At 31.3% G+C, this 17,368-nt stretch overlaps 1 protein-coding gene across 1 annotated transcript in view; it reads right to left on the reverse strand.

Moving 5' to 3' along the window:
• Nucleotides 1–3,561: 3,561 nt before the first annotated feature.
• LOC115874349 (glycine-rich cell wall structural protein 1-like) overlaps nucleotides 3,562–17,368 on the reverse strand; it is a 73,381-nt gene continuing 59,574 nt past the window's right edge. The window contains exon 3 of the mRNA XM_030889469.1: nucleotides 3,562–4,809. Within this exon, the coding sequence (XP_030745329.1) occupies nucleotides 3,716–4,809 (1,094 nt within the window). The 3' untranslated portion in view covers nucleotides 3,562–3,715. The remainder of the gene's footprint in view (nucleotides 4,810–17,368) is intronic.

Here is a 17,368-nt window from a genome sequence, read left to right on the forward strand (position 1 = left end):
TTAAAAAAAATGAGAACTCTTTTTTTAAAGTTAATTACTTTTTTAATAAGATAATCAACTTCAGGTAACATTCCATAATTAATTGCAATTTTTCTTTATTTGTATTTATCCTAAAACCAATAGATTTAAATAAAAACGAAAAATGTATTTTATGGATGTTTAAGAAGAACTAAGTTCTTTTTGGTTTTGTGTCCATTTTTATCTCCTGTTCTTTACCGAACTAGATGTGATTTTCTGTTCCAAACAAAAACAAGTACAAATAAAACATCGTAAAGAAAACAACATATTTATTTGAGTTTTATTGCGATGATAAATACAGTTATTATTTTTTAGCACATCTCTGAGTATTTTTTCGAACATATATGCGTCTTTGGTATAGTATCATTAAAGTTTCAAAAATGAATGAATAGTTTTTTAAGGTAAATAAAAATTAGCGTAATCCGAATCCAAGGGTCGAAGTATCCGCAACACTTTAGATTCTTCAGGCGTGTTGTATGAAGACATGTCTCTGAAATAAACACAACATTAATACTATGCATTCGAAAAATGTTCAATAGACGTTACGAGAAATGGTTTCTTTGATTGCCAATTCTTTCCAGTTGCTTTTCAGACTGGATCTTTGAAAACTGATTCAAGTCGTTGAAATCTCTTGGAAGATCCAACAAAGCATCGTTTTCATTGGATACACTGTTGAGAAAATAAAATCATAAATTTAATTATAAACTGAGACAATTCAAAATCTTTGGGTTTATCCTATGGGTTTATCGACATATGTACCTGCATACGGAATCTCGTTTTAAAATAATTCTGAAGGGAGTAGAAATAGTGAATCCATAGAAAGTCAAACTTATCAATCTTAGTTTTTCTATGTTTTCGAAATCGCCTTTCAAAACGAAATTTCGCATAAATGTAGTCGGTCTGTTAAAAAGAATACATGAAGATTTGAAGTAAATGTTATAAGTGCCAAAATCATTATTTCGAGATAAACAACATTTTTGTGTTATATATAATTTTTTGTTAAATAACAAATAATTAAGATAAGACAGAGCAGGTAAATTTTGCTTCACTCAAGATATTTTTGTAAAAATTAATGCATATTAATAATTTAAAAGAAATCAAAGATGTGTCAAATAATTAATTAAGTAATTAGATATTTATGTGAGGAAGTGGCGTAACTTGACAACTGGGGGCCTCGGTGCAATATATTTTTGGGAGCCCCTGAGTAAAGAACAAAACCAAAATAATGTATGTTTTTTACTAAATATTTTTTTGGAGGGCTGTGCGGGGCTCCAAATTCCTGTCGGGCTGCCCTATGGTAGCTAAGCCACTGATGAGAGGAGCAAAATAAATGTATAAAAAGTATAAGAGATTAAAGATTGAATCAATAGATTTAACCTTGAAACAGCTAATCATATTGTCGTTGATTGAAGAATTCTTTCAGTCAACGATATTATATTGTGTATTTGTAAATTATGGACTGTATCTGTATATACAGGGTGAGTTTCCTACGATGTTCTCTATGGGTATCTTGGAAACTACTGGAGATAGAGAGTTGGTTAAATGGGGAAAGAATTGCAGTTTTGTGGGGTCATAAATATGCGCCTTTCAGATTTTTGAAAATGTTCGTGGCTTACTAGATATTTTGAAAAAAACAAATTTCGGCTATTTTAAAAATTGTCCCTAATTCTATTATAAGCTATTTTAGACAAAAAGTTTTCAGATAAAAGTTGTAGATAATCACATCCTTAATGAGATCGTGTCCTCTGTTTTTTTCTAAAGCCTGTCATTTTTGACATATCACACAAACATATGTTTTTTTTTAAATGGAAACCATAGTTGGCCATGCCTTCATAAAAAGCGGAATTTTTTAAGCTTTTTAGCGATATAAGCTATAATATGTTTTCTTCGAAAAATTACTGAGTTATAGCCAATTCTTATCATTTTTAAACAATTTCACTTAGTTAGCCACGGAAACAAGTTCAATCGCCGTTACTCTCAGAAATGTGAAGCTGTCACATTCAAACTTTGTAAATTAAAATAAACAAAAATTGTAAATATGAATTTCTCAAATGAAGAAAAGCGTGTAAATACTCGCGCATCAATAGAGTGTTTCCAAAATGACTTTCATGATGCCCCCCCCCCCGCATAATGAAAGAAATGTTAAAAATTATTGATATCATAATAATACAAACTCAGGAATAGGAAGAGGTGGACTAATTGCATGGGCCTCCTCGATCACCTGACCTATGCATTTTAGATTTTTTAATGCGGTATGGTTAAAAATAAGGTTTACAAAAGAACTTATGAATTAAGAGAGGCACTCGAAGTGGCGGTACGAGAGAAGTTTAATTAAGTCAACCGGTCCTTTTGTGAGAATAGGTAATAATTCAGTTTTAAAAAGATGTAACTCAAAACAATGGCGGATTTTTTGAACATTTTCTAAAATAACTTAAAGTGTATGCAGTGACTGAAGCGATATTATTTTTTTAAGTTTTAGTTTGTGTAATGTAAATTCTAAAGAACCGTTTAGTAATATATTCTGACTTTTTATAAGTTATAAATCACAAAAGAATAAGAATGCCATGCAATCTAAGTGAAATTAGTCAAGAAAGATAAGAATTGGCTATAACTAAATTTAACTTCTCTAACAAGTCTTGAAAATCGTTCTCTAAAAAACATAACATTCACCGGTCAACGTATCCTCGAAAACGTATGGTCAAGAAAAGTTGAACCAATAATCTTACACGCTTTTCTTCATTTGAAAAATTCATATTTACAATTTTTGTTTACTTTAATTTACAAAGTTTGGATGTGGCAGCTTCATATTTATAAGAGCAAAGACGATTGTTTCCATGGCTAACTAAGTGAAATTATTTAAAAATGATAAGAATTGGCTATAACTCGATAATTTTTCGAAGAAAACATATTATAGCTTATATCGCTGAAAAGCTTAAAAATGGCACTTTTTATAAAGTCATAGCCAACTATGGTTTCCATTTAAAAAAACATATGTTTGTGTCAAATGTCAAAAATGACAGGCTTTAGAAAAAAACGGAGGACACAATCTCATTAAGGATGTGATTATCTACATCTTTTATCTGAAAACTTTTTGTCTAAAATAGCTTATAATGGAATTAGGGACAATTTTTAAAATAGTCGAAATTTGTTTTTTTCTAAATATCTAGTAAGCCATGAACTTTTTCAAAAATCTGAAAGGCGCATATTTATGACCCCACAAAACTGCAATTCTTTCCGCGTTTAACCGACTCTCTATCTCCAGTAGTTTCCGAGATATCCATAGAGAACATCGTAGGAAACTCACCCTGTATTTGATTTAAATAGTTATTTAAATAACAACATTTACCTGTTTACAGCGGGTTCCCAGGGTTTTGACTTCTTTCCTAAGCATCCTCCAGCTGTCATAAGACAAGATCTACCAAATCTCCCTCCCAAAACTAATGAGCTAGTTTGGCGTTCTTAGATAGACAGAAAATATATTAAATTTAAATATAAATGCTGATTCTTGCATAAAACAGGGTAATAAATAAAGTAACTTCAATATGAATTTACGTAATAACTTTATTAGAGTTGGTTTAACTTTCAAATGTACAAGATTTAAAAAATATATTTTTATTATGTTCAATGATTGTCTAAGTTCGTATACATTCCCCAGATCCGTTGCTTCTGCTTTTTACCTCTCAATTTAAAAACAAACTTATTTTTTTCTGATCAATCCACCTCCGCCAATTTTATCTATTGATCTAGAAGCTAATAGTCCACCACCTCCGATACCATCTAAAGCTCTTGCTGATAAAAGTCCACCGCCACCAATGTTGTCAAGAGCTCTTGAACTAAGAAGGCTACCCCCTCCTATGCCATCTAACGATCTTGAAGCCAAGATGCCACCGCCGCCAATATTATCCATTGCTCTTGCTGCTAACAATCCACCACCTCCGATACCATCTAAAGCCCTTGCAGATAAAAGTCCACCTCCACCAATGCCGTCAAGAGCTCTTGAGCTAAGAAGGCTACCTCCTCCAATACCATCTAATGATCTCGAAGCTAAGATACCTCCACCACCAATATCATCAACACTTCTAGAAGCTAAAATACCACCTCCACCGATTCTGTCTAGTGCTCTTGCAGTCAATAATCCCCCACCGCCAATACCATCTAACGCTCTTGAAGCTAAGATGCCACCACCGCCAATATCGTCGACACTTCTAAAAGCCAAAATACCGCCTCCACCGATATTATCCATTGCTCTTGCTGTCAATAATCCACCACCGCCAATGCCATCTAACGCTCTTGAAGCTAAGATGCCACCACCGCCAATATCGTCGACACTTCTAGAAGCCAAAATACCTCCTCCACCGATATTATCCATTGCTCTTGCTGTTAGTAATCCTCCACCGCCAATGCCATCTAATGCTCTAGAAGCTAGAACTCCACCTCCACCGATATCGTCGATTGATCTGGAGGCTAACAATCCACCACCTCCAATACCATCTAAAGCCCTTGCAGATAAAAGTCCACCTCCACCAATGCCGTCAAGAGCTCTTGTAGCTAGGACGCCACCACCTCCAATGTCGTCAATCGATCTATAAGATGAAACTCCGTTTCGACGATTACCATTCCTAAGTCTTGTTGATAACATGCCTCCTCCTCCAATGTCATCGACAGATCTATAGAACAAAACACCTCCTCCACCAATATCATCAATGCTTCTACTAGCTAATAAATCGCCCCCGCCAATTCCATCTAAACTTCGTTGATTTTTCAAATGAAGCAGGTTCTTCAATTTATAACCTAAAACATTTCATTAATTTTAAAAATCTTTTATTATTAACTTGTTTAGTGTACAATTCTAGTTATTTGTGTGTGAAAATTGAAGTAACATAAGTTAATGTATTTTACTCGTAAGTCAAAGGTTCTTTTTTGGTGGTAGTAAGGAGCCTATTTTGTTTTCACGAACTCAGAATAATGGCTCTTAATCTTATAATGGCTCACTGACTTTAGCAAATCTCTAAATTAATTCTTATGATATGTCCGATTTCATTCAGCTCCTAACAGACGTAAATGAGCAGTGCGTTTCAATAAATTTTCCACTATTGCCTTGGAACAGTAGCACGAGGGAGCTTTCCAAACATTCACAATGCTTAGATATTCAAGTTCATGTTTTTGCCAATGTTGTTTCACATATATGTTTTATTTGTATAAAAAAAAACTATTAGTGGTAGACATAAAAAATTAGAATAGAAAAAATGTGAAAAATATAAATAGAATGTAACAACATATTGATTGCTGATACTACTTAAAATTTAAAATAGCAAAAATACTACTACCTTTTAAACAAAAGGTTTAGCCTAGTATTAAATATTAAATTGTACTGAAGCTGTGGTTGGTTCCTTGTGAAACATCGTTGAAATATTAGTATTTTAATAAAGCACGCTTTTAGATGTTTCAAAAAACTTTTAATAAGAGTAACTTTAACTCAACATATATGTTTCGGCTTGTTAGGCCTTTTTCAAGAGTTTTTTAAGAACTAATCGTCTAACTACACTGTAACTATATATATTTACTATGGGGGTGGGTTCAGAGAGTTTACAATAGGGGTAATAAAAAATGTGTTTAGAAATCCTTGTTGGTCGTTAACATTATTTTCGTTTTTAACAGATTTTAGTATTTCTAACTGTTCAATGTAATTTAAGCGTCTACCTTTGTTTCTCTGTGTAGTAACTTAATTGAGTTTTCATTAATTTTGTGATTATTTACTATACAATGAGTTGCAAGACCAGAACTATGCTGAGATTATTAATAGACTTTACATGTTCTTTAATCCTTATATCTAAATTTCTACCTGTTTGGCCTATGTACACGGCATCACAATCATTGCAATCCACCCTATATACACCCGACTTATTTTTGACATTAGTTTTGTCTTTATTATTTAATAAAATTTGACCTAAATTTCTTTTATTTATGTTAATAGTTTTACATCCTATTTTATTGAGATTATTTGATATTTTGTTAGTTAAATTAGGAATGTAGTTTAAAAGTCGATAATTGTTATTGTCTTTAGAATTAGCGGAATAAAAATTTTTCATTAATATTTTCTTTTTTGTTTTTCTTTAGCATATTATCAATAAGGGAACACTTATATCCATTGTTGATGGCGATTTGTTTAATAATATTTAACTCTTTTTTAAAATTCTCTGGGCTCAGTGGAAACATTACTAATCTATGAATTAAACTATGAAAGGGTGACATTTTGATTTGCCAGGATTGGTGTGATTGACTATGTATTACAGTGTCTGTGGTAGTGGGTTTTCTGTAAATATCAAATTGTAATCTATTAGACTGTTTTATAATTGTAACATCAAGAAAATTGATGGTGTTAATACCTTTTTCAATAGTAAATTGTATTCTCGGGTTAATTGAATTTAATAATGTTAAAAAACTGTTTAAATTTCTCTCGGTGCCTGACCAAATACAAAAAATGTCATCTACATATCTTGCCCTTTTTTGATCAAAAATAAATTATTGGGTTAAGATTATTAAGATATAAGGATTAAAGAACATGTAAAGTCTATTAATAATCTCCAGCATAGTTCTGGTCTTGCAACTCATTGTATAGTAAATAATCACAAAATTAATGAAAACTCAATTAAGTTACTACACAGAGAAACAAAAGGTAGACGCTTAAATTACATTGAACAGTTAGAAATACTAAAATCTGTTAAAAACGAAAATAATGTTAACGACCAACAAGGATTTCTAAACACATTTTTTATTACCCCTATTGTAAACTCTCTGAACCCACCCCCATAGTAAATATATATAGTTACAGTGTAGTTAGACGATTAGTTCTTAAAAAACTCTTGAAAAAGGCCTAACAAGCCGAAACATATATGTTGAGTTAAAGTTACTCTTATTAAAAGTTTTTTGAAACATCTAAAAGCGTGCTTTATTAAAATACTAATAAATATTAAATGTTAAAAATTAAACCAAACTTTATTTTTTTAAATATAAAAAGAGTAAATAAGTTACAAACATAAAGAATTAAAAAAAATAAAAAATATAATATTCTTTATGACAGATGAAGGATCACTCCAAATCAGTAATAGGCGGTAGGTAAATACCCAACGTTTAGTTAAATAAAATTTGGGTATATACCTAGTATAGAAGGTGTAGGGTATATACCAATTGAGGAAAACTGTAGATATATACTGGTATATTCCTGGTAATATACCAGGTACTTACTATGCCTATAAAATTGGGGCATTCACATGGTATTCACCTAAATTTGTACCGTCCGTCGCGTCGGCGCGCGGCGTTGTGTGTCGTTGATAGAATTTGTAGTTTCTGTGCATTTTTTCACTAACTGGTGATTTTTTGACCCACTAGATGTTTTTTAATGTCGAATTTACCAACAAATTGTTAAAATTTGTTATAGTAAGTATATTGGGTGGTTATAGTATATATTGGTTATAGTAAGTATATGGGTGGTGACAATTTCGATGCTCAACATAGGCATCTCAGAAAGTACGAGAGATACGAAATCGGTTAAATGGGACAAAAGTTGCATAATTAGAAGTTTGACAAACACCTATGAAGAAAGCCACGGTATCTTCATTAGTTTCGGATTTATGTCAAGAAAATGAAAATAATACGTTTATTTTAAATGAGAATATCTTCAGAATTATTGTATTTATAGCAACGTAAGTTGGTAGTTTTATATTTTTGACCTCGACCAATTAAATGCCGTTTTCAGAAAATTTCTAAGCCTTCTAGATTTCGCACAATAACTGTCAAGTTATTGTTTTATTATGGCCGCCATTTTGAATTTTTATACTATTAGATAGAACGAAAAAAAGTCTATACGGTGGTATCTAATTTTTATTCATTATTATGTAAATTCACTAAAAAATTAGATTTTTTAAAAATTCGCTCAAAAGATCAAGTCTGCCTTGGAAATCCAATTGACACTTTATATGTTAGCAAGTTATTTTTTGTTTATTCTATTAAGTGTCAAATCTGTATTGCACATATTGCCAAGAATGCCAGCCCAGATGTTCAAAGAATATCTTATTTGTGGTCTGGTTTCTCATATAAATGAGAATTTTCTTTTGTATAATAATGTGATTTTTTTGTTAAATGTACCAGAATTTGTAAATAAAGATACATCCGTCCATAATATTTTTCTAGAAAAAAAGGGGGCCCTCTTGAACACTTTCCCGAAACAATTAGCAAAATTGTAATCTTCTCTCGTGATCACCAGCATGTAAAAAAGTGTAAACTTGGTACACATTTAAATTAAAAGTTGCGATATTTATGTTTTTTCATAATTTTACCTACATAAGAATCACTTATACAACACTCGCGACTTATTTTACGGCTAGAAGTTTCCGGATTTATTTCAATCTGAGCTGGCACATTAATATCATTAAGCCTTTTAAAATATTGCCCTCTTGTTTTTTAAAGCTACCAGTAACTGCTAAATTTCTTGAAATCCTTGCGAAAATAGTACGATGAGGCTTTGTCCTTTCAGGATACAATGTTCTATAACTTGCGCATGCCATATTAGTCCGGCAGCAGAACCCGGATTTTTCCCTGAAGTGCCAATTGTGGGATTAAGTTTTTTTATGACTGATTATTATAGATCTATATGTCTATTTTCCATATCCGGCTGATGACAAGCTGTCACCCTTGGAGAAATCCAGATATACAGGGTGTCCCAAAATATAAGACATAAAAATGTATTCGATAGGTTTTTAAGCTTTAGGCCTTAATTTTTGTGTGGGTTGGTCAATTTATTGTATTTATACTAAATATAGGCTTACCTTTATCAATATACAGGGTGATTAAAAAAATAAAACTTATACCTACATTTTCCGATTAATATTTTTCTTGTTTTTAGAACTTTGTATCTTAAATTCAATTCAACACTCATTATTGGTATTAATAATTTTAGGTTAAGGTTCGAAGGTCTTTGAATTACCGATGATTTTGTGTTTCCACTTCAATGATTCTGTGAAATGTTTAACACACATTTTTAATAATGTAGAGTAAAGCAAAAACATTGAGTTAATGAAGCCTCAACAAAAATGTTAGCATAGAAATATTGGACTTTTCATTATAGTTGCTGATACTTTTAGTTTTAGTATTAGTGAAAAGAAATAATATAAATATCATAAACATTTTCATTAAGGCTCCATTAACTCAATTTTATTACTTACATAATTATGTTATACTAAATACAGGGTGCGTTTCCTACGACGTTCTCTATGGGTATCTCGGAAACTACTGGAGATAGAGAGTCAGTTAAATAGGGAAAGAACTGCAGTTTTATGGGGTCATAAATAAGCGCCTTTCAGATTTTTGAAAAAGTTCATGGCTTACTAGATATTTCGAAAAAAACAAATTTTGGCTATTTTAAAAATTGTCCCTAATTCCATTATAATCTATTTTAGACAAAAAGTTTTCAGATAAAAGTTGTAGATATTCACATCCCTAATGAGATTGTGTTGTCCGATTTTTTCTAAAGCCTCTCATTTTTGACATATGTTTTTTTAAATGGAAACCATAGTTGGCCATGACTTCATAAACAGCGTCATTTTTTTAGCTTTTCAGCGATATAAGCTATATGTTTCTTTCACAAAATTACTGAGTTATAGCCAATTCTTATCTTTCTTGACTAATTTCACTTAGTTAGCTATGGAAACAAGTTCAATCGTCGTTGCTCTCAGAAATATGAAATTGTCATATTCAATCTTTGTGAATTAAAATAAACAAAAATTATAAATAAGAGTTTTTCAAATGAAGAAAAGCGTGTAGGATTATTGGTTCAACTTTTCTTGGCCATACAGTTTCGAGGATACGTTGACCGGTGAACGTTACTTACGTTTTGTAGAGAAAGGTTTTCAAGACATGTTAGAAAAGTTAAATTTATTAATACTCGCCCATTAATAGAGTGGTTCCAACATGACTTTCATTATGACACGCCAACCCCAATCCCCCCCCCACAAACACACAATGAAAGAAATGTTAAAAATTATTTATATCATAATTATCTAGACTCAGGGATAGAAAGAGGTGGACCAAATTGCATGGGTCTCCTCGGTCACTTGACCATTTTAGATTTTTTTATGCGGTATGGTTAACAACAAGGTTTACAGAAGAACTTATGAATTAAGAGAGGCACTCGAAGAGGCGAAACAGGAGAAGTTTAATTAAGTCGGATTTTTTGAAAATTTTCTAAAATAACTTTATAATATAGATTAATAATATATTTTGTCTTTTTATAAGTAATAAATCATAACAAAATTAGAACACCATTGAAAACCGTTCTCTAAAAAAACGTAAATAACTTTCACTGGTCAACGTATCCTCGAAACTGTATGGCCAAAAAAGTTGAACCAATAATCCTACACGCTTTTCTTCATTTGAAAAACTCTTATTTACAATTTTTGTTTATTTTAATTCAAAAAGATTGAATGTGACAATTTCATATTTCTGAGAGCAACGACGATTGAACTTGTTTCCATGGCTAACTAAGTGAAATTAGTCAAGAAAGATAAGAATTGGCTATAACTCAGTAATTTTGTGAAAAAAAATATTATAGCTTATATCGCTGAAAAGCTTAAAAAATGGCGTTTTTTATGAAGTCATGGCCAACTATGGTTTCCATTTAAAAAAACATATGTTTGTGTCATATGTGAAAAATGACAGGCTTTAGAAAAAATCGGAGAACACAAACTCATTAAGAATGTGATTATCTACAACTTTTATCTGGACACTTTTTGTCTAAAATAGATTATAATGGAATTAGGGACAATTTTTAAAATAGCCAAAATTTGTTTTTTTCGAAATATCTAGTAAGCCATGAACTTTTTCAAAAATCTGAAAGGCGCATATTTATGATCCCACAAAACTGCAATTCTTTCCCCATTTAACCGACTCTCTATCTCCAGTAGTATCCGAGTTGCCCATAGAGAACATCGTAGGAAACTCACCCCGTATATCTTTTTCAGGGTGATGATGGAAAATGCTTAGTTTGCCGATATCAGTGTCCTTAATTAAAGCCTAATAATTTATAAGCCCTGCAGTTCGCAGTTGCAAGCTGTAGTTGGCCGTTCCAAGTTCATGAAATTTTAAATCTGATGGAACGGCCGACCGTGACTACTGACTGCAAACTGCAGAGCTTATAATTTAATTTAAAGGTCTATCCCAAGGCAGAAAGATAACAGTGATTTCTCTTTCAGACTAAAATTTGATTGTAACAATAATACCTAGTTAAACATGAGTGAAAAGTGTTTTTTTGACTGGAAGTTTTTCTGCCAGAAGAAAAGTGAAAAACTTTTAGTTGCTGGTGCAAAACGCATAGAAACTATTATAAAGTATAGCAAAGTGTATCAAGATGGCGAATGTGAAGAATTGGAAGAGAAGATCACTACGGACTTTGCTACGGACAAGGATTTTCGTTTACTATGTCACAGAGGTTGCGTTTAGACGTACACATCCAAAACACATTTGAAGAGGACCTTATCCCCGGACAATGCTATTACCAAGGCTGGAACTTCAAGTAAGAAAATGCAGCGATATTAGAAGTGCCAATCTTTATCATAAAAAAAACTGTTTGTTTTGTGGACTAAAGTGTGAACTAGAAAAAGATGAAAAGCACCCACATCGACGGAGAGCGGCCTTCCAGTTCCGCGCTTTAGAAAACAACTTTAAGAAAATGGTAATTAAAGAAGCGATTTTGAAAATCTGTATAGAAAGGAATGATACCTGGGCTTTTGAAGTTACTCTAAGATTAGCGGGCTGTGTAGCAGACCTACATACAGTAGACGCCAGATACCATCTGGATTGTCGAAACAGATTTATGGACCAAAAAGCTATTTTGTTAGCCAAACGTCGATAAGTAATAAAGGCCAGAATAACGACGAAGAAGATATTCCATATAATCAAACCGGGAAAGAACTACTGGCATAAAGAAAGAATTTGGAACTCAGTTGATATAAAAAACATTTATTCTCAACGGGGAGGATATATTCTTACGAGAAGCACTTTAATTAAAGCACTTAAAACTCAATTTGACGATCTTGTAATGCTTTTTTTTAAAAGATGCCAACGGAAAGCATTTGTTACCAGTTACCCTACCAGAAAGGGCCGAGTTGGCACCTTCCGATATATTACAATTGATTCGTTGCTCTTGCTCAAGTGCCAGTCCGTGTAGCACAAAAAGATGTGGGTGCAAAGGTGCTAGATTGTCTTGCACAATGTTTTGTATATGCCATGGGAACGAACATTGTTGCAACGAACTGACCCCCGCTGTACCGGCTAATGATAATGAGGATGAAGATGTTGTGGTTTCCGATAAAGAAGTTGATTCTGAGGTTGATACCGACTGATAAACTTTAATGTTTTATGATATGCGTGTTTAAAATATTTACCCTAGTCCTTCAACGGAAATAATGTTATTTTTGAAATACCCTGTATAAAAATGTGTTTGTTATTCTTTTACTCATACATTAGGTATATACATACCTACACAGTATACAAAATGCAAAAATTTAATTTTTCGCTTTACCTTCAATTAACGTGAAAATATATTATGTTTTTTTTAATCACCCTGTATATAAGATGTTTCGTTATCACTTATACCTATGAAAAAACCTACTTTGTTAAATAAATCAATATAAAAAACATTTTTTCACGTTAAAAACATACAAAATAACTCGATAATTCGAATAACATTCTATTTCACATAATTGATAGTGAATCACCCTGTATCTTAATTTCCCCAAAGATGCTACTTTGTCATCACTCGGATATCAAAAGAAGGACACCTATAGATGATAAATCCGTTTTCAAAAAAACTTAATCCCAAAATTTTGGGTTTACCCCAGCGGCTGCCGGACTATATCGGAATTTCTATTATTTTTTAAGTAAACATCATACAATTCTCGTGTTTCCTCACTTGTGATCATATTGTTGACTCTTAATACACTTTACACTATCTACTATAATTTTTTGTGTCCAGATTTGACACTTAATAGAGACAAAATTAACTTGCTATCATATAAAGTGTCAATGGGCTCTTTCACAAAAAATAAAATACCCAATTCAAGGACAAAATCTGAAATAGAAGACTATTTTCAGTATATTTATCCAAAAAAAAATAGTTCCATGACATTGAATAATTTTTTTATAGGCCCTCAAAATTGCTTTAATTTGGAATAATTTTAAAGTGCCAATTGATGACGTATGAAAAATACGCCCAATCACATTGCAGAACCGTGCTCGTGCGCCAGCCAACAACTGGCAACATTGCGATTTGATTTGACGTGCATGTTGTGTAATAAATTTGAGGTTAAATTTTTTGTTTACTCCGTTTGTGAAAGCTTGTAATCAAATTTTAAGTTTTAAATTGTTATTTTTTGATAATTTGTTCCATCATGGTCGTACCAGAATCTGGATTCGAAAAGGCGTCACCTGATTAACCTAAAAATAAAGTGCGGATTTTTATTCTGGGCTTTTTTGTTTTTATTTATTTTCTTAAGAACGACTTCAACTTTTTCGAAAGTGAGATAGCAGAAAATTCTAGAATTAATTGCTGTATTCAATTATGCGAATTCCAAAATTTAGTGAAAGAGCCCATTGGATTTCCAAGGCAGACTTAATCTTTTGAAAGAATTTTTAAGAAATCTAATTTTTTTGGTGAATTTACATAATAATGAAAAAAAATTAGATACTACCGTATAGATTATTTTTTGCTCTATTTAATAGAATAAAAATTCAAAATGGCGGCCATAAGAAAGAAAAAACTTGACTTTGTTCGAAATCTAGAAGGTTTAGAAATTTTCTGAAAACGGCATTTAATTGGCCGAGGTCAAAAATAAAAAACTACCAACTTACGTTGCAATAGATACAATAGTTCTAAAGATATTCTCATTTAAAATAAACGTATTATTTTCTTTTTTTTTTTGACATAAATCCGAAAGTAATCAAGATACCGGGGGTTTCTTCATAAGTGTTTGTCAAACTTCTAATTATGCAACTTTTGTCCCATTTAACCGAATTCGTATCTCTCGTAGTTTCTGAGAGGCCAATGTTGAGCATCGAAATTGTCACCACCCTATATATCGGGTATAATGGTATTCGCCCCAAATTCAATATAAAATATAATCTACACTGGGTATATACCAGGTGCAAGGCCTTGGGTATTTACCGAAATTTCAAAATATATGGGGTGTTTGCACATTGCTTGCCCAATTGGGTCACACTCTAGGTCACATTATAGTTATTTTTTGTAATGGTATTAAGGTAATATAACCCGTTAGGGTATATAAGAAACCCAAAGAACAAAATAATTATATACAGGGTGAGTCTTAAATAAGTGCAACTTTTAGGGGTAGTATATTTCGACCCCAAAAATATATCTCTGATTTTTTTTTCGCGAAAAAAAACATTTTGAAATTTTGGAATTTTTTGAAAATTTGTTTGAATTGTTTTTTAATTTTTAGTTAAAAAATATAATATCTTCATAATATGGCAACATAGGTAGTAGATTAAAAAGAAAAGATCCAGCGGTTCTCAAAATTTTAGCGAAAAATATTTTTTTTTGTGTAAATAAAATATCTCGGTTATTTTGGACTTACTAGAAAATCGGTAATGAGAAAATATGTTTCTTTCATGCATGGAGATCTACGAGCCTTGAAAATATTTGCACTTCTTTAAGACTCACCCTGTATACTGAAACATTTACCTCAACTATAAAATACGTAGCTATATGTTACTTCAATTCCCACCTTATTTTTATAATTAATTTTACATACATAGAAAAAGCTACTTACATTGGACGATTTTTAAGACATTTTCACAAAAACATAATACGAATGAGCGTACAAGATATCAATAACAAGTGAACAAGAAACTTAACAAACGTTAAAAGCGTACAATTCCCTTCCTGTTTGTACTATCTCAGTTTTTAAAGAATGTTACTTTACACAATAACGTTAGAAAAATTATCGTCTATATTCGAACGGGGGGCGCCTATAAAAATATAAGAAAAATATCACATGCTTTTACCCAATTGGATTACAATTAGATTAGGACTTGTTTAAAGCAGGTTAAACCTAGAATATAAGGATCTTGCCTTGCCTTCTTACAATATAACAATGTGATTCTAAATTTATCGATAGATAAATAGCCCTATAGACGATGCAATACACTTTGAGGAAATGCAAAATGTGATTATTATGGTTTCATCGTTAAACATTGTCATTCTGTCATTTTAGATCACGCCCATAGCTATTTCAAAGAAAATGTTAATATTTGTGAGCATACACGACGTCACATTTTACGATGGGCAATTTTAACAATTTCAGAATTTTTTAAGCGAAGTGAAAGTTTCATGACAAAAATTAAGCCCACGCCAACATTAAAATCGGTGAATAATGCTCTTTTCTATTAACAAATCAAACAAAAATAGAAGAAAAACTCTCTTTTTGGTAAGACAAATTTAATGCCGTTAACCAAATATTGAAATACGAGGTGTGGTAGTGTTCAAAACAATGAGAAGTACAATGAATTTAATTATAATAAATTAGAAAATATATTATTATAAATAGGTTATACAGGGTGAGTCTTAAATAAGTGCAAATATTTTTAATAGCAGTATATTTCGATCCCAGAAACACGGTTTTTTTCGCGAAAAAAATGAGAACTTGGAATTTTTTGAAAAAAATGTTGGAATTTTTTTTAGTTTTTTGTTAAAAACCATATTTTCTTGATAATACGGCAACATCGGTAGTAGATTAAGTTTACAAAAAAGGAAACCCGAAAGAGATCCAGTAGTGCTCAAAATTTAAGCAAAAAATCATTTTTTTTGGAAATTTTCAAAGTAAAATAACTCGGTTTTTTTGGAATTATTTGGAGAAAACGGTAAAGAAAAAATATGTTTCTTTTATCGAGATCTAACAGCCCTGAAAATATTTGCACTTATTTAAGACTCATCCTGTATAAAAATACTAAAGTTGTGGAGGATATAGAGAATATCATATTTTAAATGTGCTTCTTAAATGTAAAAATGTTTAAGACTGTAATTTTGTATTTTTAAAAAATTATTTTAAAAATATATTAATTGTTATTATAGAAATTAAAATAAAAAAGTAATACAAGTATAGGCCAAAAAACATACAATTTGTGTGGTTGACAATCTCGCTTTATTTAGTAATTTATTTATTTGCAAAAATAATGTCGCTTTGAGCAAAACTTTCACTTAATAATACAAAATGAAATAATATTTAGGAACACGATATTATTACCTATAATGTTATATTTGCACATTTTTGTTTTATGAATGTGGAGAACTTTGAACCTAAACGAGGAAGAAGGTTCAAGATTAGTTTCAAAAAGGCCTCAAGCTTTGAACATAGAATAGTTGAGATTAGGCCTTTACAGAATATTTGAAGGTTATGATATTTCAGGTTTTTTCTTAGAAGTCAGAACCTTTCAGAGATTTTATTGTGAATACTAAGTATTATTTAAGGTTGGGTAAACTTAGATACGTGAAATTTTTCTTAACAAGAAACATATTGATATTACGACGCCATCAGGAACTCAAACGGCGACCTTTGACTTGGTAGACGAGAGATTCATCAAGTGTCCCCCAGAGCAAAGTGTATATTGCCCAGAGATCCACCGAACGACGCAAATTTCCAGTGTTAAATGAGAGCTAATCATCCGAAATCACCGAAACCAGTAAAATAAAATCCTGTATCGAGTACCAATATAAAACAAATATTAGATACATCTTTAAAATACCACAATTAAATTTCCTGTTGCTTTTCAAAATTCCCTGATAATTTTTATTGCATTAAATTGTCTGATAATTCTTATGATTAAATCGAAGTTAATCACCTAAAGTTCTATTAATACTCTAATAAACTACAGTTCTAATACTTCCAAACAGAGAATAAGAATAATTGCGGTCCGGCAATAGTGCGTGGGGCATCTGTATCTCCTAAAATAAAAAACTTGGGAATTTTGTTTAAGTGTAAACCTAACGTATGTATTTTATGAAAATATTTTACCTTTAATAGGGTGGCTCAAAAAAGTATAAGAGGATCGGTATGATTTTTTTTAAATGGAACACCCTATATATTATTGCATTTTCGGCTTCCTTTCAAATCACTTTACATAATCCTAAAATACGAGTAAATCTGTTTCGATAGGTTCAGAGATATTAATAAATAAATAAAAAAATATATATTTTTCAGCCTTTCTTAAAAATATTATTAAAAATACAAGAATTGTCCGGAAATCAAAACTATATTAGGTATTTATTTTAGATGGTCTGTAT

This window comes from Sitophilus oryzae, unplaced genomic scaffold (genome assembly GCF_002938485.1).
Source record: "Sitophilus oryzae breed Bouriz unplaced genomic scaffold, Soryzae_2.0 scaffold_1274_pilon_pilon, whole genome shotgun sequence".
Taxonomy (NCBI): Eukaryota; Metazoa; Arthropoda; class Insecta; order Coleoptera; family Curculionidae; genus Sitophilus; species Sitophilus oryzae.